Source organism: Lygodium microphyllum, chromosome 8 (assembly GCF_053477565.2).
Source record: "Lygodium microphyllum isolate KBCC chromosome 8, Lygodium_microphyllum_v1.1.10, whole genome shotgun sequence".
Lineage (NCBI taxonomy): Eukaryota > Viridiplantae > Streptophyta > Polypodiopsida > Schizaeales > Lygodiaceae > Lygodium > Lygodium microphyllum.
The window spans coordinates 58,684,594-58,707,871 of record NC_141142.1 but is presented as its reverse complement, the minus strand read 5'-3'; the positions used below and the strand labels follow the sequence as shown (position 1 = coordinate 58,707,871).

At 42.7% G+C, this 23,278-nt stretch overlaps 1 protein-coding gene across 1 annotated transcript in view; it reads left to right on the top strand.

Moving 5' to 3' along the window:
- Window positions 1-22,966, top strand: part of LOC148032344 (uncharacterized) — a 33,323-nt gene extending 10,357 nt beyond the window's left edge. Inside the window, exon 3 of the mRNA XM_087682975.1 lies at window positions 21,923-22,966. Coding sequence (XP_087539101.1) covers window positions 21,923-22,179 — 257 coding nt within the window. The 3' untranslated portion in view covers window positions 22,180-22,966. The remainder of the gene's footprint in view (window positions 1-21,922) is intronic.
- Window positions 22,967-23,278: the final 312 nt, after the last annotated feature.

The following is a 23,278-nucleotide window of genomic DNA, read 5'->3' as shown; positions in this document are numbered from 1 at the left end:
GCAAGCTCATCCCTCATATCCTGTAATCTGTTGATGTGGTCCTTCATGGAAGGACTATCATCAATAGCGAGCATCCGCAACTTCTTTTCAAGAGATATCCGGTGGGCAAACGTCTTCTGCTGATAGAGAGACGCGAGCTTTCTCCACACGTCTGCTGCAGTCTTCAACCTGTGAACATGAACAAGGACAGAATCCTGCAAACTCAGAAAGAGGAAAGATCGGGCTCTAGAATTGAGCCGATCCCATAAGGCTGCACGATCCATAGATGTCCCATCTGCGGGATCCACCATAGGCCGAGGGATAGGAACAGAAACAAGCTCCCAAAGATCGAAGGAGTCCAAGATACACTCCACTTTGCAGGACCATAGAGAAAAGTTGGAGCCATCCAACCGGTCCTCTTTGGGCAGCTGAGGAAGTACGGGTACCTGTACAGGGGGTACCAAAGGCTGCATCTTCGGCCCACTAGAAGAGGCTCGCTGAGATACATGAATAGAAGGGGGACGGGAAAGAGGAATAGACTCTGGACGACGGTCCTCGTGATAGAAATCACGCCTTCGTTCAGATGAGTGTCGAGACAAAAGCTCATCATCCGAGTCATCAAAACCTGTAAACTGATGATAAGACATCTTCCAATCTGCAAAATACCAAACACCAAAGAAAACTGTGCCGATGCCGAAGAATGACCACCAGAAGGGTCACCAACCACCAGAAGAACCACCAAACTCCAGGAAATCAGGTCGCCTATCACCAGGAGGTGAAAACGCAGCTGTGTAGGGCACAAAATCCGGAGGGAAAGTTGCCAGGCACCAAAACGCAGCCAAGAAAAGAAGCGCCAGCTGGAGATGAGCCGCCAGGAGGGAATACGACCACCTTGGATGCAAAACGCAGCCTGTAGTGGAGTCGCCCAGCTGAAAAGAAGGCCGCCCAGCTAAAAACGCAAGGAGACAGGGCTGGTTGATGATGTGGCAGCCTCTGGAAGGGGCTGATGCAGCAAACGCAAATATTCAGACCACCTGGAGGGGCTGCTTGGCTGTTGGAGAGAAGGGGGGCAGCAACAGATGATAGGTGTGGTGTCTCTCCAGTCGATGAAGACCTCCGTGCTCTCAGTCTGGCGATCATACCATGTGAGAGTGCGCAACGGAAGAGGAAATACGAACACGGAGGGAGAGAGAGAGAGAAAGCAGAAAATAAGGAAGAGAAATCTGCACTGACTGAAATGAATGCTGAATACACTGAAATGGACTGATCAGTCCCTGCACGCAGCCCAAAGCGTCAGTGAGGGCACCAGATCAGGCTGATGATGACGGCAGCACCGAAGACGGAGGAAGATGACGGAGTCGGAGTGTGCACCTGCCAAAGAAGGAGGGAAGTTGATAATACAACTGACTGCCAAGTGGGAAATGGCTATAAATAGCCAAAAAACCCACAAACTGGCCGACCTGAAATTTGAGGCCATAAATATGTCCGACTAGCATTTAATGCTGGTAAAAATGCCAGGAATGCTCAGAAAAATCCCGGAAAGGGTGGACAATGTCCGGCAGGTGAGGCAAGCTGATGAATGCAGAAACTGCCCCGGGAAATGCACATCTGAGTGCTCTAGAATGAGCTACATCCTCCGTCAATACAAGTGATAGACAAGTCAGAGCTCCTAATGTCCTCGTCTGACTCAGACTGAGGCTCACAGGCAGGAGATGACAAGGCATGACAAACATGACTGCTAACAAGCAAGAGGAGCTTATTGCTTGACTTAAGATACGAATAGCCAACTTCTGTAACTCTGGCCCATCTGATCCAAAATCCTCTCACCACAAAGGTGCCCCAACCTTGCATCGGTCATGTAGAGCATTCCACAGCCATAAGAGTTTTTTGCTCTCCTATAGAGAGCAAGCTGATCGCTAATTTTGCACCTAGTGTCAACATCAAGCACCATGCGCACAAGAATTTGCCTCCAACAGAGATTGACCTTAGCATCCTTTTTTTGATCCTTACCTTGAAACTCAGGGTCCAAAATAAATGCAGCTGAATGTAGAGGTGAGCTATAGGCATTCCACCTCTCAATACACAAATCATGTATCTTCTCATATTGCTCAGTATTAGGCACTACATGTTTTAACTTTTCAATCATCCTTTCCATTGCCTTGTATACTTTGCCAATACATGGCTGCATACCATCAATGAGTCTTAACAATTGTACAATAGGCACAATCATTGCATCAAAATTTTTTACATTATTGCAAAATTCATTGCTCTCTGCATTTTCTCTGCATGTTATGCCCATAGGAGTGAGTGCCAATGAAGAAGTACTAAACTCATCACTAACAAACAACTGTCACTGTACGCACACATTCTCTAAGGTGTCCCAATATCAAAAAGTTGTAGGCAAACTTTGTGTCTGAATACTTCAACATCTTTTTTGACATTTTTGTAAACTTATAGCGAAGGTATTGGTGATTTAAAATAAAAGTAACCATTTGATTTGCATCTTGTATCACAGGATGGACCCGTGATAACTTACCAATATCCTTCAAAAGGTTATTCAAGCAATGTGCCATGCAATAAAAAAATGTGGCATGCTTATACACTCCTTGAACAATGGCACTTGCTGTCCTATTTGTGGGCTCACCATCAGTGTCACAACTCTATAGAAACAAAATTTGTATCCTTTTTCCTTAATTTGTCTATATAATGATTTATTAAATTTGTTTCCTTTGCACTAATTAGATATAAAGAAAAGTGCATTGGAGTTGGCCACTGATGAGTGGTCACAGGTTATGGTGGACCCACGCGGTGGGTTAGAGAAAAGATAGTTGACACTTCCACCTATATGGCCTGATTGGGCGCCTGTGACCAGAACTCACGCATATCAGGGTTAGACTCGCACACAGAAAGGATTGATGCCTTGAAGTGTGGGCTAGATCTGCCAGAACAGACAGTTACAATCAATAAGATGGCATGATCATGAAATGCTTGTACAATGTGCATGTGTGGGCTGAAAGCTTGAAATGCACATTTCTTTGTATAGGAAAGTCACATGAAGGTTCTGATACCGTTTTTGCGATGTACACGGAAAAAGCTTTCATATGACACCCATACTGGGGGGGAGGGGGTCCCTAAATTTTAGGAGGTTCCTAAATTTTAGGAGCCTCGAATTAGCCTAAAAGTGCTAGTCCTAAAAAATAGGGATGTCATTCTAAAAATAGTAAATTCTGTACTTTGACTGTGCTTACTAAATTTGGTTGTTTCTATTCTTGACAGTACTCAGCCCAAAAAGGAAGGCCATAGAGAAGAGACAAGTGTCAAGACACTTGTCACACAAGTTTCCAAGTGTCCCACCACTTGTCACATCTCATGACATGTGGCTGGACACTTGTCTTGTGCTACTCCACTTTCCCCTTTTGTACTAGCTCTTCCCTCTCCTATAAATAAAAGCTCGTTTTTCTTCATTCAGGATCATTTTTCTTTGCTGTAAACTCATGTACGGCACCCACAGATAGCTAGAAACTGGCCCCATCCATCCCCATCATCATCCCCCACTTCTCCATTATCAAATTCCTCCATATATGCCCTATCCATGTACTGCTGATCAACGATGAAGAAAGGCTGATTTTCCCTCTTTTTTCTCTCATACTGTAAAGAAATCAATTCTTATCATTGCATAATAGATAATGCATGTGTGTTTGTACATCTTTGCATGATCTTGTGAGAGTGAGAATTACTTCTCCTCACTCTCAGGTTGATTGTAACTGAGCTCTTCCCTAAGGGACTTGGGTTGAGCAGAAATACATTCCTTCGGGGGAAGGGGGGGGGTTGCCCATCTTCAACCCTCAATCTTGTCTCCATTACTTTTACATTTTCATGGCTGTTTTTGTGAGTAATTTTCATTTTCAGCTTTAAGTGTTCATTCTCTTTTATATTAAATCTCGAAAACAAGCGAATATCATAATTGTTAAGCATACTACGTTGTTCGGGGCGTTTATAGTGGTATCAGAGCTTTGGCTCGGTCCTCACCCCAACACTGGTAGTGCTTACAATTATAAGTTTGTTTGTTTTCAGCCCTTGCATCGAGTGCTTGAGCATATTTTTCTTAGAGTCTCAATGGATCAGTTGAGTGCTATCCTGCAAGCCATTCAGAGTCTTAGAGAGGAGAATCAGCAAATTCGTGAGCAACTTCTCAAACTAGAAAAAGTTGAGAATCCCAAAGAATTCAAGGAAAGAAGTCCATCTGCTTCAAGGAGACAAAGCCATACCAATGAAAGGAGCCGATCAAGAAGTCCAACTACTTCTAAGAGGCAGTCCTATTCTACTTCAAGATGAAGAAAGAGATCGTGTCGAAGCTCATCCTCTTTTTCAAAGTCATCTGGCGCCTACTCTGATGGACTCTCTTCTAGTGACAAAGAGTCACACCCTTCTCGTGGAAGACCTCATCATCGTCAAAGGCGTCGACATTCTTCACCCTCGTCTCCATCTTCATCCCCATCAAGCACTTCATCATCTTCAACCTCAAGATCCGGGCATGGACGAAGGCATAAGAAGAAGAAGAAGACTAAGTCACTATCTCAACTTGAAAAGAAGCTCAAGTTCAGTATATATGATGGTTCTCGAAATCCTGATCTTCTTTTGAAGTTTATTCGTCAATTTCAAATTTTGTATAGTCGTGACAAGTATAAAGAAAAAGAAAAGATTAAGTTTGCAGCTTTACATTTGACCGACTTAGCCCATACTTGGTGGACGGGGTTGGAATATGATCATGCTGCCCCAAAATCATGGCGGTCCTTTGTTCTCATGATACAAAGCCAATTTCTTCCTATTCATTTCAAAAGAGATGTAAAAATGGAATGGGATCGGCTTTGGCAAAGGAAAAATGAGTCACTTGGTGACTATACCAAGAGATTTTGGGAGCTACTTTTGAAAGTCCAACATTTCAAGAAGATCAGTAGTTCGGAAAAGCTTAGGAAGTTTCAAGGAGGTTTGCATTTTAAACTTCGTACCGCTCTTAATCATTATCATTGTTCTAGTCTCAGGGAACTCATTGACCATGCTGAGACATGGGAAATGGAGCACAATGGCAACAAATCATTCCAAAAGAATGATAAGAAGAGAGTAGCTGATGATGAGGAGTATTCAGCCCCAAATGAAGGACAAAAATAGCAGCAAAAGCAGCCATTAAATCAAAAGAAGATGAAGCCCTATGCACCTCCTAATGCTCCTCAATTTCGCTCCAATCTATACCCACAAGCAAAGCAACTTTCCGAAGAAGAAAAGCAGCGCTTCATGAAAGAAGGGAAGTGCTTTAAATGTGGACAAACAGGCCACATAGCGAAGCAATGTCCAAACAAAGGACAAAGCAAGGTTTCTGACAACAAGCCTAAGTCGCCAGTGAAAATCAATGCTATCAGTGATGTAGTTGCAAACACAACTCACACTCCAGAGATGCGCAAATTATTAAAAGCTTGGGGACAGTTGCAAGGTAAGCAACCACTATTCTTGATAGATCTTGGGGCAAATGAAAATGTCATTTCCTTGCAATTAGCTAAAGAGCTTGGATTAAAGAATGAAGAGTTGGACACTCCGGCAGAAGTTCGCCAAGCTTTAAATGCCGATGAAGGTGACACAGTGAAGACTGTGACACCCTACATTGGCAAGCTCAAGTTTCAAATTCAAGGCTACAGCGACGAAGATACCTTCTGTATCGGAGACCTTGATGGTTGCGATGTGATTCTTGGCATGCCCCGGAATCATAGAGTAGATTCAACCATCTCCTCTTAGAAAAAGAAGGTAGAACTCACCAACAAAGGCAAAAAGTACGAGATCCAAGCTGGAGTTTCTGGAGACACCATACCTATGGTAAGCCATATGCAAGTCTCTAGAGCAATTAAGGATCGTGTTCAATGTTGTTTGCTTTATGTCACTGATGTAAAAGATAATATGAATGCTGAAAACCAAGAGCGACTTCAGCTCTTGGAAAAGTATAAAGATTGTTTTTCGGAAGATCTTCCTTATTAGCTTTTCCCAGAAAGGCCAGAAGACCATCATATTGACATTATTCCGGGCAGTTCTCCTCCTAATATAGCACCATACCGTGTGAGCCGTCCTCAACAAGAAGAAATCAGAAAGCAAGTCGAAGACCTACTCGATTGTGGGCTAATTAGGCCAATTAGCTCACCATTTTGTTCACCGGTTCTTCTTGTTCAAAAGAAAGATGGCACATTCAGGATGTGCATTGATTATCGAGTCCTCAACAAAATCACTGTGAAGAATCGGTTTCCTATTCCCAGAATTGGCGACATTTTGGATCGTCTAGGAGGCTCAAAGGTTTTCAGCCGCATTGATCTAAAGAGTGGTTATCATCAAATTAGGGTAATACCAGAAGATGTACACAAAACTGCTTTCCGCACTTCATACAGTCTTTATGAATTCTTGGTGGTTCCTTTTGAATTAACGTAAGGATGAAGAGGAGCATCATCAGCACTTGGAGATTGTTCTACAATTACTTCAAGCCTCAATGAAGTTATGTGTATCTCTTCGTAATGTTGGCCAATAAAAGTAGCGCTCAATTGCACTTAGAGTGGCTGCCCTCCCTCTATGCCCTGCATAAGGGGGTTCATGACTTTCTTTAAGCACCTTTTGTCGAACAGAAAGAGTGACACAAAGGTGATTGTTCATGAGAAGGTAACCATCTTTGATGAAATAATCTGGATGAGAACCTCCTTGCTGTAAATTTGACCAAGTTGCTGCAAAATCAGTATTTTCATCATAAGTATTCTTCATCGTTTGAAAATCTTCATGATGAGCCACTGTAATAGTTGCAATGCGAGGCACTCTAGAAAGTGCATCAGCAACTACATTTTGTTTCCCTAGAGTGTACATAATTTGAAAGTGAAACATAGACAAGAAATTTTCCCATCTTGCATGTTTCTCTTGCAAATGCTTTTGAGTCCTGAAATACTTCAAGCTCTGATGATCAGTTTTAATAAGGAATTCATTCCCTAAAAGATAATGTTTCCATATCTTCAAAGCATGAACCACTGCTAAGAGCTCCTTTTCATAAATGTCATACCTTTTCTCCACATCATTTAGATGGCGGCTTTCAAAGGCTATGGCATGGCCTTCTTGATTTAGCACTGCACCAATACAATACCGCAAGCATCTGCTTCCATCACAAATGGTTTTACCAAATCTGGAATGATAAGAACAAGTCCAGAAGTAAGAGTTGTTTTCAGCCTTGTGAAGGCTGCCTTCTCTTTTTCCTTCCATTGAAAAGAGGTCTTCTTCTTTGTAAGGTCATGAAGTGGAGAAGCCATATGTGCAAAATGCTTGATGAAGCGGCGGTAATAAGAGCATAAGCCAAGAAACGATCGCACCTCATGTACATCATGAAGATGAGGCCATTCTTGGATTATCTTGATCTTTTCAGGATCCATCTGAATCCCTTCAGAATAGATGACATGCCCAAGGTAATTTATTTTATGCATGAAAAATTTTACTCTTTTTACCATTTACCAGGCAGAAGACTCCAGGATTGTTGTAACCTCTTCGAGTGCCCAAAGATCCATGGGAATCTATCACAATGGATTTCATCTCAGGTATTCCAAGAACACCTCAAGGTCATGATATGATTTGGGTCATAATTGATCGATTCAGCAAGCAATCACATTTTATTGCATGTCATAAAACATTGAAATCCGCACAAGCTGCAAGACTTTTCATTCAACATATCTTCAGATTACATGGTATGCCTTCTGAGATCATTTCAGATAGAGACTCCAAATTCACAAGTAACTTTTGGCGTGCTTTATTTGAGAATTTGGGAACCGCTTTAAAGTTCTCCTCAGCTTTTCATCCTCAAACTGACGGCCAAACAGAGGTGATAAATCTCACTCTTTTGGATATGTTGAAAGCTTATGTTAGTGAACATAAGTCACAATGGGAGAAATATCTTCCATTATTGGAGTTTGCTTACAACAATACAGTGCACTCATCCACAGGGAAAGCTCCAAATGAAATAGTACAGGGTAGAGTGATTCCTCCTCTAATTATTCGCACTAAAGATAAGATTTTTGCTGCTGATGAGTTTGCTTCAGATTTAAAAACAGCAATGGATCAAGTTCGAGCCACTATCAAAGTTGCCCAAGAGCGACAAAAGAAGCAAGCAGATAAACGAAGAAGACCTTTGGCTTTTGAAAAAGGTCAATATGTCTTGCTAAAGTTTGATAAAAATAGGCTCAAACAAGGTTCCGGTCAAAATTCATCTTTTCCAAAGCTCTCCAATAGATACTTTGGACCCTTCAAAGTGATTGAGAAAATAAATGAAGTTTCTTATCGACTTGAGCTTCCTGCTCATTGGAAAATACACAGTGCTTTTCATGTAAGTTTGCTAAAACCATACATAGGACCAGAACCAAAGGAACCCATTATTAAAGATCCCCCAGAAGTTGAAGAAACAAAGCAACTCTTGGAACCTGAACAGATTTTGTTTCACAAGGATCGAACCACGAGAAGTGGCCTTGTGACACGAAAATTCTTATTAAAATTCAAAAATCTACCCATAACAGATGCACAGTGGGTAGATGAAAAATTCATGAAGGATTACCCAGACATTCTTCAGCTATATTAAGAAGCTTTTCAGCTGAGGACAGCTGAATAAAAGCCAGAGGGCTGTCACAACTCTATAGAAACAGAATTTGTATTCTTTTTCCTTAATTTGTCTATATAATGATTTATTAAATTTGTTTCCTTTGCACTAATTAGATATAAAAAAAAGTGCATTGGAGCTGGCCACTGATGAGTGGTCACAGGTTATGGTGGACCCACGCGGTGGGTTAGAGAAAAGATAGTTCACACTTCCACCTATATGGCCCGATTGGGCGCCTGTGACTAGAACTCACGCATATCAGGGTTAGACTCGCACATAGAAAGGATTGATGCCTTGAAGTGTGGGCTAGATCCGCCAGAACAGACAGTTACAATCAACAAGATGGCATGATCATGAAATGCTTGTACAATGTGCATGTGTGGGCTGAAAGCTTGAAATGCACATTTCTTTGTATAGGAAAGTCACATGAAAATTCTGATACCGTTTTTGCGATGTACACGGAAAAAGCTTTCATATGACGCCCATATTGAGGGGGGTCCCTAAATTTTAGGAGCCTCGAATTAGCCTAAAAGTGCTAGTCCTAAAAAATAGGGATGTCATTCTAAAAATAGTAAATTCTGTACTCTGACGGTGCTTACTAAATTTGGTTGTTTCTATTCTTAACAGTACTCAGGCTTAAAAGGAAGGCTATAGAGAAGAGACAAGTGTCAAGACACTTGTCACACAAGTTTCCAAGTGTCCCACCACTTGTCACATCTCATGACATGTGGCTGGACACTTGTCTTGTGCTACTCCACTTTCCCCTTTTGTACTAGCTCTTCCCTCTCCTATAAATAAAAGCTCGTTTTTCTTCATTCAGGATCATTTTTCTTTGCTGTAAACTCATGTACAGCACCCACAGATAGCCAGAAACTGGCCCCATCCATCCCCATCATCATCCCCCACTTCTCCATTATCAAATTCCTCCATATTCCCTCTTCTATCACTGCTGTTTTACAGGACAGCAAGCCTGTAAATTCATTACAGCACCTCCTTCTCGAGCTCTTTCTTTCATTTTAGCAACAAGAAGCAAGCCCTATCCATGTACTGCTGATCAACGATGAAGAAAGGCTGATTTCCCCTCTTTCTTCTCTCATATTGTAAAGAAATCAGTTCTTATCATTGCATAATAGATAATGCATGTGTGTTTGTACATCTTTGCATGATCTTGTGAGAGTGAGAATTACTTCTCCTCACTCTCAGGTTGATTGTAACTGAGCTCTTCCCTAAGGGACTTGGGTTGAGCAGAAATACATTCCTTCGGGGGGGGGGGGGGGGGGAGGGGTTGCCCATCTTCAACCCTCAATCTTGTCTCCATTACTTTTACATTTTCATGGCTGTAATTTTGTGAGTAATTTTCATTTTTAGCTTTAAGTGTTCATTCTCTTTTATATTAAATCTCGAAAACAAGCGAATATCATAATTGTTAAGCATACTACGTTGTTCGGGGCGTTTACAATCAGCCACAAAACCAACCACCAAATGTGGCCCAACAATCTCAATGGCAGAGATCCACTCTGTTGCAAGCTGATGTGTGGACTTCCCAATCCCTAAGCATTATGGGATGACATAAAATACATCTCCCCTTGAGAATAAGCTACAATGCCATGGATAGATCTCTTTCTCGTGCCACTCCACCCATCAACGATAAGCGTGACACCATTTTTCTCCCAATCTCTCTTTATGTTTGTTGCAACTTGCTCCACAACACGCTTTTTCTTATCGAGCAAGGTAGTGCATAAAGTCTCAGAAGAGGGGGTACATAGTTAGGCCCATATTCTCCAACCTTTTCAACATGGCTTTAAAGTACTCCGACCAAGGGACAGAAAATAATAAACACAATAATTATCATGATGACATGATTTTAGAACAAGTTATAAGTTTATATTATATAAGTTATAACCAAGTTATAAATTTAAAAATTATATTATTTAAGGGGGAAAAAATGTAAATAGTCAAGATTCAAGCATATCAATTTGTCAAGACTCAAAACTTGACTGTATGAAAGGCAATATGGTCGTGGTAGAAGAAATGAGCCACTTGTCCAGTCACACGATCTAGAAGCTCCCTTTTCTTCTTAAGCGTGACATTGGGACAAAATTTCACTTCCAATCTTGGCTCATGCAATAAATGGACCCTTACTTTATTTGTGCCACTCGTACGCCGGTATGGACATAGCTTACATGACCAAGGGCGTGATCCGCCTCCACTTGATGGGCGTTCAATATTTACCTCATCCCACCACGACCATGTGTCGGAGCGTCTGCCTCTCCCTCCAACCCGACGAGCCGGCGTGAAGAAGCCATGTTGGTTGCTCAGTTGCTTACTGCGAGACGCAGGTGTGCGATGTAGAGAGGCTAGGAGCCCAAATTGTAAGGAGCAAGAAGGAAGAGAAGATGATGATGATGATAATGAAGAAGAGGAGATCCAGGAGGAGACAAGAGAGAAAGAATAAGAAGACAAAGAAGGGCGGCGGGTTGCACGGCGGGCAATAAGGCGGGCTGCGGGGGGAGTAGGAGTTGGAAGCTGGAGCAGGTAAGGCGCTGCGAGCTGTGGGGGAAGCTGGAGCAGGTGTCAAAGGAGCATGTGTCAGAGCGGGAGATGCGCGAGTCAGGCAAGCAAGAGTTGCGCGAGAAGCGGAGAATGGTGATTGTCCGTCTTCCGACAGTCCCGTCCCTGATAGGTAAAACATCTCGGGGATGTGGGGACAGCCATCCCCTTGTGACGAATCTAAACGGGGACGTTCCCCATTTCACCTCCGTGTCCTGCAGAGGCGTCCCGTTTCAGGACGGCATTCCGGCGTCTTGGGGGACTCGGGACGGGCGTCCCTTGTTACTATGATCAAGAGGCGTGGCCATTGGCTGTGTCGGATCTGTAGTGTATTGTTCCATAAGTTGAAGTGTGTACTTATACTGTGATACAAAAATACAGCTCCTAGATCGAACTACCTCCATCCCCAGGAAATAAGACAACAAACCAAGGTCTGTTATCTCAAAGGTAGCACTAAGCTTTGCCTTAATTTTTGCAATGGTAGCAAAATTTGAGCGTGTGATGAGTAAGTCATCAACGTACAGTAGGATAGAGCTGATCCCCTCTGCAGTAGATCAAACATATAAGTTCGGGTCATAAGGGGTAGAATGATATCTGTGAGTCTGTAAGAATTCATCCATCCTATGAAACTAAGATCGCGGTGCTTGCTTCAGTCCATAAAGAGCTTTTTGCAAGCGGAATACCTTATCCCGCGGGTTCTTAGAAGGAAAGTTGGGTGGTTGCTCCACATAGACTTCCTCCTCGAGAAAACCATTCAGGAAGGCACTCTTGATATCCAATTGATGTATCAGCCAATCGTGGTGAGCGGCTACTAGTGCGAGAAGCAACCAAAAAGATATGAAGTGTGCAGTAGAGGCAAAGGTCTCTTCATAATCAATGCCATACTTCTGTCGAAACCCTTGCACAACAAGGCGAGCCTTGTACTTTTCTAAAGTCCCATCAACTTTTAGCTTGGTCCTAAAAATCCACTTTGTCTCAATGACTTTCTTGTGGCTCGGACAATCCACCAATGTCCAAGTCTCATTTCAATCAATGCTCTCTAGCTCATTCTCCATGGCCTCTCGCCATTGAGGGTGTTGAAGAGCCTCTTGCCATATATCCAGCTCAGAATGCACTATGTAATCAGTTGTAAACAAGATGCAAATGATGCCTGAGGAGCAAGCCGAGCAGATCTTCTAGGTCCCTTTGGAGTGGAATCTAGTGGTAAGATCCTTGAATCCTGCATGGTTTGTTGGTACCAGCGAGGTAATGGGTCTCGCGGAGGGGGCTTAGGAGCTGAAGAATTTGCAAGAATGTCGGGAGCGAGAAGTAGACCATGCTTAGTAGGCATGATCTCCAATGATGTGGAAGGAGGAATTGGATTGGAATCCGGTACAGAGGACTGCACGATATTTCTCTCGTAAAAAATGACGATCACCTTATTTGTTCTATGATCGAACAAATGATAGGCTTTCGCTTTAGAGGAATATCTGACAAAAATAAGGAGATCAGCTTGGGGAGTGAGCTTTCCTATCTTATCATCAGGCGTATGTGTCTAGACACGACACCCGAAGACTTTAAAGTGGAAAATAACAGGCCGAGAGCCAAAGAATGTCTCATATGGGGTCTTTTGAGAAAGAGCCACAATCAGGCACCATTTGAGGATATACACCGTAGTATTAATAGCCTCGACCCAAAGGCTTTGAGGGAGCTTTGCTATGCACAGCATAGAGCGTGCCATTTTCATGATTGTTTGGTTTCTATGATCTACGACTCCATTTTGAGAGGGGGAGTTGGTAGAGGAGATGCCATGTTGCTGTAGAAACTCAGAAAATTCGTGGGAAATAAACTCACCACCGCTATCACTCCTCATGCAACCAACACGACATCTAGTCTAGTTATGAACCAGTAACACCCAAGCAGAAAAATATGTGAAAGCATTTGACTTGTGCTTGAGGAAGTAGACCCATATGTATCTAGAATGATCATCCAGCTATCAAAAAGAAGTACAGCGTGCCGTGTAAGGCGATAGTGGATGTTGACCCACAAAGATCAACATAATTCGGGATGTGAACATAGGTATCACATCTAAAAATATTGAAATAAGAAACATCTGGCTTAGACCCAAAGTACGCCTCATATGGAGTCATACAAACAATAATGGAAGTGGGGGAAAGATTAAGGATGTGAACTGCAGTAGTCACAACCTCAATCCATAGACACTGAGGTGTCTGACGATTCTCTATCATGGTATGGCTCTCATGAGGGGTGTTTGTATTGGCAAGCTCCTGGTGAATACCTTGATCTGCACAAAAATAAGCAAGCTCATTAGAAACAAGGGGTGGTGAAGACCGTCTCAAAGCCTTGTTGGGAACAACATCATGAGTCAGCTTCCCATGGATGTAGGATATACAAGGCTACTGGCTCACCACAAAATCCGGCAAACCTCGAACAAGTTGTCCCTTGGATGCCTTTCGAAGGTAATCATAATTGAGGTGGCCAACCTGAGCATGCAAAAGCTCGAACTGAGTTTGGGAGGTAAGAAGAAGAGAAGTCAAGGTAGAAGATTACCGCAACTTGTAGACTCCATTCTCCTCATAACCCGAAGAAAGAACCTGTCTCGATCCACGATCAAGAATCCGAAAAAAATCCTTATCAAATTCGACCAAAAGACTGAGGGCATAAATCTTGTGCATCGAAAGGCGATGATACCCCAAGGCCGACACATAAAGCACCTCTTAGGTACAAGCACCACCTTGTCCATCTCAAATAAGATGCATGTCTCCCCATCCCTGTATAAGAATAGACAAACTGTCACCAATGAGAATCTGGCCATGCGAAGGCCGCAAATGAGTAACACCTGCGAAAGGAGTCATTTGCCGTGAGGCACCACTGTCAACAATCCACTCACGAGTATATGGGGCCGTCAACATAGCATCAAAAGTCATTAGAGGCAAATCCTTAACCACCTCCAAGTGGAGGAAAGCAGTTGATGAGGGAGCAGCCACCGCTCCAGAATCCTTTGAAGATTTATTCTTCTTCTCCTTGTCAGGGCAATCTTTCTTCTAGTGACTTGTTTTGCCACAGATGTGACAAGTAGATTCCTTATCTTTGTCCTTTTTAGATTTTTCCTCCTTTTTCTTTTGGTCCTTTCCCTTCTTCTAGAGGATTGACTAACCAAGATCTCAGATTTAGAAGCATTGGTTCCTTTCAATTCCTCCTCTTGGTCCAAGACCATAGGAACCAACTCTTTCCATCGAAGAGTCTTAGACCGCCTTGTAGCAATCAAGGCGGAATAAAAACCATTGAAATGGAGTGGTAACTGTGAAATAAGAGTTATCGTCATGTCTTCAAAAGTGATCACCTTCCTTGCGTTTTGAACCTGCATCTAAAGCTACCTTAGCTTGTTAATATGCTCTCGCATAGAAGATGACTTGTTAACACTCATGGTCTACATTTGCACTTTCAAAGAAACTCCCTTCATGATGGTCATTCAATTATACATCTGATCAAGCTCCAGTCATATCTCTTGGGCCACCGTCAAATGCTCAATACAAGAGAGAACAGTTTAGCATATGAGAGAAAAAACCGAGCGAATGCGAGCATTGAGTTTATCTCAATGTGCATGAGCCTTTGCCAACTCCACCTTATGACTAGAAGAGAGTTTGGACTCGTCTCGCGAGGAAGGATGATGAATAGCCTCCATAACAAGCTCCGCGAAATCATAGGACTCTAAAATGGCAAGCATCATCACACGCCAGATGCGGTAATTCTTGCCATCAAGCTTTTGATTTGAAGGAAGAGCTGATAAGATGGGCATCTTCCAATCCATGATTGCCTGAAACTCTGTCTTGGCCTCAAAAGACATCTTCACCTACAGTGCTTGCACAAAACACAAAAAGCAGCCCCCTTTGATTGTGAGAATATAGCCTACTAGGGCTCTTATCCACTCATCCTGCTCCTTCACCCGCCAGAGGCGATGAAAAGGTAAAATCTGCACTTGAAGGCCCAAAACGTAGCCTTTTCCTTCTCTAACAGCAGCCTCGACAAATCTTCTCCCTTTTGGCACACCTTCGCTCGCCTCAGCCTTGTTTTGATGGGCAACCCTCCTGCTTGCACTTGAATGCTGAAAAACACAGCCTTGTGTTCGCATTGAAATCTCCTCTTTAGATGGGTCTACCCCAGGTCAGTCCTTCAATGCTCTGATACCATGTTAGAGTGAAGCAATGCTGAAGTGAATGACCAAGACAAAGAGTGAACAAAGAGAGAAGAAAAAGAGAAAGAGACAGTGAAATGCAGAAAATTTGCATTGAATAATGTTGTATAAGGATGCAGAAATATACATGGGTGCAAAGAGAATGTTTGGGCATGTCTCCACCTCCAAGATGTCAGTCTCCGTCAGCCTCGAGGGTAGTCTCCATGGTCTACAATTTGAAATCTGTGAGAACAACTATGAAAGACTGCTGAAACCAGGGCCAATAGAAATGCAAACGATTGATAGCAGTGTTGCCCGACCAGCCTGTCCGACCTGCTACCATGTGTAACCTGCTCCTGTCCGACGTGCCACCATCTGCACCGACTGCTCTTGCTGCTCCTGCCTGTCCAGGGAATGGCCAGCTGTCCAGCTCTAACAGTTTCAAGCTTCATTGTACTTTCAGTTTAGTGCATTGGTCACCACACTGGACCTGCTTATTTTTAAGCATCAATGCATAAACTAAAGTGGAACTTTGCTTCTAGGGTACACAGAGAAGAGAAAACAGTATATATATTCTCAAACTCTGTTTAAGGGCTTGTGTCGATTAACTTCCACTCTGACATAGACTATTTCTAGCTGAGGTATCTATCATGAGGGGGAATTCGAGCTCAGGGCTGAACTATACAAAACCTTGGAGATGGTGAGCTGAACAGTAAGCACACAAGAATGTGCACAAATTGAGCATGTATAAGTGAGATCCAGGTGTGGATTCACAGTCACTATGCAGACCTGATTGCACATCTAAATAGTGCAGCTGTGATGCACTTTACTATTGATACTATCTTCATTGTTGATCATGTGACACATTTTCTGGTCTGACACATCCATTAGATGCTGCTTGTGCATGTCAAGTAAGACTTGCAGAGCCAAAAACTTGAAAATAGAAGGCTTATTAGATTAGCCACTAAACAGTCCATACACTTTGAAAGCATCCTATCTTCTCCGATAAGGTGGTAATGACCTGATCCAACACTAATTACAGCAAGCAATAAAATTCACATAAATGGAAATACAAATGTTACCAATCAATCTTGAACATTGGACACTTGGTTGGTACCAAATTTGGCGCCCCTTGCTGTATTTCTTTAACTTGTATTGCTAAAGGTTGAAGTACACTGCCGGATCTCCTTTAATCTTCAGCACATTTGGTTGTCCATAGCACGAACAAGCCTTAAGACCAATTTGCTGCTTGGTTTGCTTGGGGATTGGCCTTTAATTTGCTCCTTTGATGTCAAATTTTGCCCCAAAATTAATGTTGCCAATTGACCTCTTGAAACTCTATGAAATCTTCAAATTTCAATTACTGAATTCCAAGTACTAGCCTCCAATTTCTAAACACTCTTGCCAGGGTGCTAGTAAACGCTAATTTTTGTTGTAAATTAGGGTTTAGAAGCAAAAATTCTTCAATTGCACCCTCCTATTTGGCTGAGATTTATTGAGAGAAGTTGTGAATTGACTGAGAGAATAGAGAGGAAGTTGGAGAGAGAGAAATGATAGATTTCAATTGCTAAAATTGGCTGAAATTTATTGTTGCCTTGTTGTGAATAGCTGATTGACTGCAAACCACCATCAACAAGAGCCCTACATGTAGTCATCTTGGCTAGGTTGTAACATTTCCCCCCCTCCTTCCCGCCGTATGACCTCCCTCCCCTAAATGATTTTTTTTTTGAAAAAAGAATTAACCCCCCTGGTTACGCCACCGACTGGTGGACGGCGTGAGGGGAGGGAGCTGCCGTGGTTGATGGGCCAGGGCGGGCTGTCGTGATATCAACAGGGGAGGGTGCCGCGTGGCAAAGAAGAGGCGGGGGGGAGGGGGACTGCCGCGTGCCCTGGAGGTGGCAGGTAGGGGGGCTGCCGGATGCCTGGAAGGGGCAAGGGGACTGCCGCGTGCCCTGGAGGGGCAAGGGGAAGTGCCACGTACCGAGAGGAGGTAGGAGGGATTGCCGTGTGTCGTGGCAGGAGGGGGGGGGGAGAAACCCCATACCTTACTAAATCCCCTCCCCCCCCCCAAGACCCCATAAAAAGGGCTTAAGCGTGGGGAGATAGGAGGGACCCTTCACGTTGGAAAGAAAAAAAACTGAGAGAGAGAGAGAGGAAGGGAGGGTAAGAGGAGAGAGAGAGAGAGAGAGAGAGAGAGAGAGAGAGAGAGAGAGAGAGAGAGAGAGAGAGAGAGAGAGAGAGAGAGAGAGAAGGAAATAGTTTTTTTCACGTTGGAAAGAAAAAAAACTGAGAGAGAGAGAGAGGAAGGGAGGGTAAGAGGAGAGAGAGAGAGAGAGAGAGAGAGAGAGAGAGAGAGAGAGAGAGAGAGAGAGAGAGAGAGAGAGAGAGAGAGAGAGAGAGAGAGAAGGAAATAGTTTTTTTTCCCTCTTTGAAGAACTCCGAGCTTGCCGTCTTTCTTTCTCCCCCCCCTTGGAGAAGGTCCTCGCAGATGAGTTCCTTCCACGAGGAGCCGGTCTCTCTCGTAACCTGGGTGTGTAGCCGCGAAGCTAAAGCCAAATCATACGATGCCTCCCAAGTGAAGTAAGGTCCAATCAAACATGAATCCCGCTTCAATCGATGGAGCTGCAGGTCAAGGAACTGCGCCACTTGGTAATCAAGTGCGTCCCATAAATCCTACCTTGATGGGAGGCCTTAAGGACATAGGCCGACTTCATTGGGAAGGGAAAGGTATTTGGTGAAAGTCTATGATAACTAACCACCATTTAGTTTATATCGTTTTATCATATTGGAAATTGTGTTTACTCGCACTTTGGCATGTTTTGAACGAGTAAAATTGCACGAAAGATTTTGCATTCATGCACGCAAAAAAATCAAGGACCTTATTGATTGTGCTCGTAATGCTTTAGATGATGCACTAACATTAGCATGCTTGAAGGTACTAAAAAATGGATTGTTAAAACACTTATGCATATTCGTCAATCAAGCGGAAATCGTACATTTTTTTCTTTGCATAACGAAATTTGTAAGTGAAGTACATGAAGTTCTTGAATTGCTATGATAACGGTTAAGTATATCTAGGCCATTGCAATACTAAAACAGGTATTAGGACCCTATAAACCTTCAGAGGGAAGTGGTTCACTTTTGCCTTAGGCCTGATAACTTCATGTCCGTTTCTTCCAAGATAAAAAATTGGATTTAAAGGCTAGCAAGCTAAGATAGCTACTATCCGTGAACTATCAGATATAGATTCAATTGCATAATTGCTCGTTCCCTTCACACAGGGGGTGACGGAATGAAGGTATTTCCTATCCTTCGGAGGATATTGGTAAATTACCGCCAAGGTAAGAAGGACAAATGCTAGGGTCAAGAGAGGGACTCCACCTTAGCAGATGTCCCGAGTACTCGCCTGCACCATTGATTGTACTTGTAAGTTTAGGAACATTGCTTATAAAAGATTTTATAGTCCCAAACTCATAAAAGAAATGGGAATAATGAATCAGGCTAAACTTTTGAAGGGCGTGCCAAACCACCCCCAGCTGGCCGCCAACCCTTGCTAAGGGGGTTCTAAATAGCCGTGATGGGAACATGGACCGAACCCGTCATGAGAGGTCTCTTCGCAAATTGGTTTGAACGTAGGAGAACGCTTGGATGCCAGGGGGGGCTCTGGCTGGAAATTCCCTACCTTCGGGTCTTACTCAAACGATCAGCGTGACTTGGGATAGATTTTGGAGGGGCCCTTGTTAGTAGTGCAAGGTGGAAACTTGGTGGAAATAAAGTGCATCCTACAGATTGCGGATATTGTCCCTTTTGAACAAGATTTGTATCTCTAATAAATTGCTAATATTAGGTACTTCCAAGGAACTTGTTGAATTTGTTTTCGTGTCAGTGCCATAAGATTACGTGAATGAATCCGGTCCTTTTAAAAGGCTAATTAAAGAAGCTGTTTTTTTTACATGTCACACCTAAAAGTGATAGGGCTAATTAGACAACTAAAGTACACCAAGTGAGGGAAGTGGGAGGACAGAACCCCGGACGAGTTTGTCCTACGGCAGGGTGGTCCCAAAGAACTGGGAGGTTTCTCACAAGGTTTTACTGACGATCGATGCTTAGAAATTGTTAGGTTAGAACCCCGATTCATGTCGTTTTAGGGGATCGAAATGGGACTATGTCCTATGGGCAGAGAGGTGGAGTGCCGCATCCTTCTCATTTCCCATTCTCTTTGAATCAAGTGCGGCATGGGTCTGCTTTGGCTTGGTCATCTCTGTGTAAAGTAGGATGTCCAAAACCGACACTAGAATGCTGTCAGAAGACCTTGACCTTCAGGGACTTTAAGTTTCAGGTTGATTCTAGTGGGTTTGGCCGCAAATATTCTGTTGCGAGGTGGACTCGAAAAACCCTAGGCGACAAACCTCATGACATTCCATGGGAGTGCCGAGCGGCGTTGCTTGGACTCGTCGCTCGATGGACCGCTAAAAATGTGCTTGGACAGTCGATAGGCGGGCACGTTACAGCTAGGCCAATTCATCATCCAAACGATCGTGAGAATTTATTAGTCCCTAATTCACGTTAATTAAATTAAGTAATACCTAGTTGCTAATGTCACCACCAACCTTAATGGCTAATAAAATGATCTAGGCCAAAATTTGTTACCAAGTACGACTTAGTACTTGTTAAGGATAACTCATCACAACTTTTGCCTTTGGTACTCATATACTTCTCAGGGTCTTTCATTTGTCATTATGAAATAACTAACTTGCACATTTGATTAACAACTCAATCAAATTGCTAAGCAAAGTATGAAAATTTCATAGCCTCGTGATACACTCTTGTGATGCACATATGGAATTACACCGATGACATTAGGAATTGCTACAACTCAATGACTTTCTTTTCTCTTTTAATTCTTTTGGGTAAAATCTGTATTTGATTTTCCTTTGAAAGAGGATACATTTGAAAGAGATGAAAATAGGAATAATTATAGCATTTCCACTAAAAGTGACTTTTGATTTTCCTTTGAAAGGGGATGCATTTGGAAGAGATGAAAATAGTAATAAATAAATGAGGACATGCTGCAGTGGACCCACAATGGGCAAGAACATCAATAGTAGACATTCCACCTAATGGCTTAAATAGGCTTGTGGCCCTAACTTAAGGGCCATCTATCACATACAAAGGATTATTGGCTTGGGAGTCTGGCTGGATCGATAAAATTGCATACAAGTCTTCATTAGTGATGGAGTGTTTGATTATTGTGCACAATAAGTTTGGTGTAGACCTTTTTTAATACACACGAGTGATAGTTTTTCAAGCTCTTTCACCGTCAATGTTCAGTGCTGAGCTCAGTGTCAAGGTGCTTGGACCAAGCAGAAACATGCGCCCCACTAGTGATCAAGTATCTAATTACTGTTCCTGATAAGTTTGGCATATACATTTTTCAATATACACGAGCAATAGTTTTTCAATTTCTTTCACCCTCAACGTGCAGTACTGAGTTCAGTCCCAAGGTACGCCCCACCCCAACACACACACACACACACACACAAAAAAAAAACAAAAAAAAACCCACAAAAAATCACACCCGGAAAAAAAACACACACAAAAGGAGAAAAAGAGAAAAAGAAAAGAAAGAAAGAAAGAGAGAAAGATCTCAGTGGTACTCCCAAGAAAGAAAAATCTCTGTGGTACTCCCTATGTTTGTTTAGGTGTAGCATGGATGTAATTTATTTCAGCTTAGCTTTCGAAGGTTGCCAACTTAACTTTGCAAAATTGGTAAGACGTATTAAATGCCCTATAGTTTATGAGAATAAGCAAAATGCCCATTGTTAAGCCTATCACGTTGGATAGGTCACTTAAAGCAGTATAACAGTTTGGCTCCATCTTATACCCCTAACTTGGTATTGATATTCTTCAATCCAAGTTTGACTTATCCATTACATTGTTGCTTGAAGCATAATCTTATCCTGCAACATGGATATTCATTCTCCTCATCTTAACCTTTTTGGAGTGTAGAGTACTCTTCAGGAATAACGAATAGAAAGCCTTGCAGGTGAAAATTAGGTGATGCATTTGCAACTTGAAAATATAGAGGCAGTCAATGCTATTAGTGTGACAAACTCAGTCATTAGCAAGGTAGAGGAAGCAGGTGGTGCAAGAGGGTGTCAGATAGAGAAGCCTCTCCCTAGAAGATGGTATGAATAAATAAGGGTGAATAGGCATAATCAAAGGATGCGCTGACACTAGCACGAGTCATGATTCAAGAGATGCACAAGTATGTAGGTCACCAAGACCTTAGTGCGAAATAGCAGATGGATTTATCCAACAGCCATCGCACCTGCATCGGAGTTGTGTGTCTATACCAGCTATGCGATCTCTACCCCTCTCATGTGAAAAGTCCTAAGCATTGCCTGTGAAGTTTTCTTCTTGTTCCTGTGAGCTTTCACGTGACACCTGTTTTGCATGTGGTTATATATACCTAAGTATTTTTGAGTTCAGTTATTTCGGGACTAATGAGGCTGGGAGGGAGGTAGGTAGGGAGGAGAGGCACTCACCTTACTCGTCTATTGCAGGTGGTTTTTTGAACCGGAATTTGACTTTCCTTGCTTACATGTGTGATGATGATGTGGACATGCCAAAGATTGCTGTGGATGTGTCTTGTTTAGATATTGGGGACAGTATACTTATCAAAGACTTAAACTTAGAGTATGATTTAGCCCCAAATTTATCTCCAGACACTGAGATTTGCTCAATTTTGTCAAGGGAACCTGATGAGCATACAAGTCAGCATGAAAGCTCCATGTGGAGTGCTTCTTTTTTGGACAGCTAGTATGTATGACAGTATACCCAACCGCAGAGTTCAAAACAGAACATGGCATTTTACAGTTCTTGCCATTTAGCAGTTCTTGCACACAGCTGTTGCATGGGATGAAGTTAAAAAGTATACAGATACATCTGCAGTAATATACCACTACAGAGATCTTCACGATCATGATGGTGATGCTTGCAGGGCTACCAGTACAATGATTGACAGTAGAAGGAGACGGATCTTGCAAGGAGAGATTCTTACACAGGTAGCAGATACAAATCAGCACACCGTTGGAGGTGATGGATAATAATCCTAACTTACAATATCTGTTATGCAGTCTTTGAAAGGGCCTTGATGTGTTGCAGTTGGAAATCTCTTCTGCCGAGTAAACATGTTTCTCTTGTTCTGCAGTATCAACCTTGATAGCATGCAGATGCTTATGGATTTTTATCATTAGTTCGTTTGTGAGCCAGTCTGTTTGTTACAGACATGCACAGCGTGGTTGTTTAGAGTTGACTCTCACCTGCCCGTCTTTTCAGGGCCGATGAACCATTGACTAAACACGAGTGATAGTAATTCTAGTGATTTTGGACTTTAACCATATCAAATCGAGTAAAACTCCGACCTTGCTAGCATGTACATGCCAATCTGTATTCATCTGCTCCATTAGTAAATCGATTCTCTTCTAACTCATCAAGGGAAGATTGGCCGTTTTTCTGCTGCTCATGAAAGATAGGTCTCACGATGGATCGCAAGCTTGTAATTCTGGACTTCGTGCGAGAGCAGAAGAGATGAGGCTTCTTAGTTCTTGCAGTGGGTGGGTTGCATGCAAAATAACGCGCTCGGGTTTCGGCCTGCGTTTTTTCGTCTGAGCACCGTTGCTATTTTGCGCCGAAAAACGTCGTCGCTATGTCTCCATATCCTTGTAGTGCTTTGTGGTGGATTTTGGAAATTTAAAAGCATCATTTGGAGAGAGAGAGAGAGAGAGAGAGAGAGAGAGAGAGAGAGGAAAAATGAAAAGAGTAGAGCAGAGCCTAACGTATATGCATGTAGTAAAAAAGGAGTTGTACAAGCTCTTAAAAGCTAGGTTAATCCATGAGGTTGAGCATGCAAATTAGGC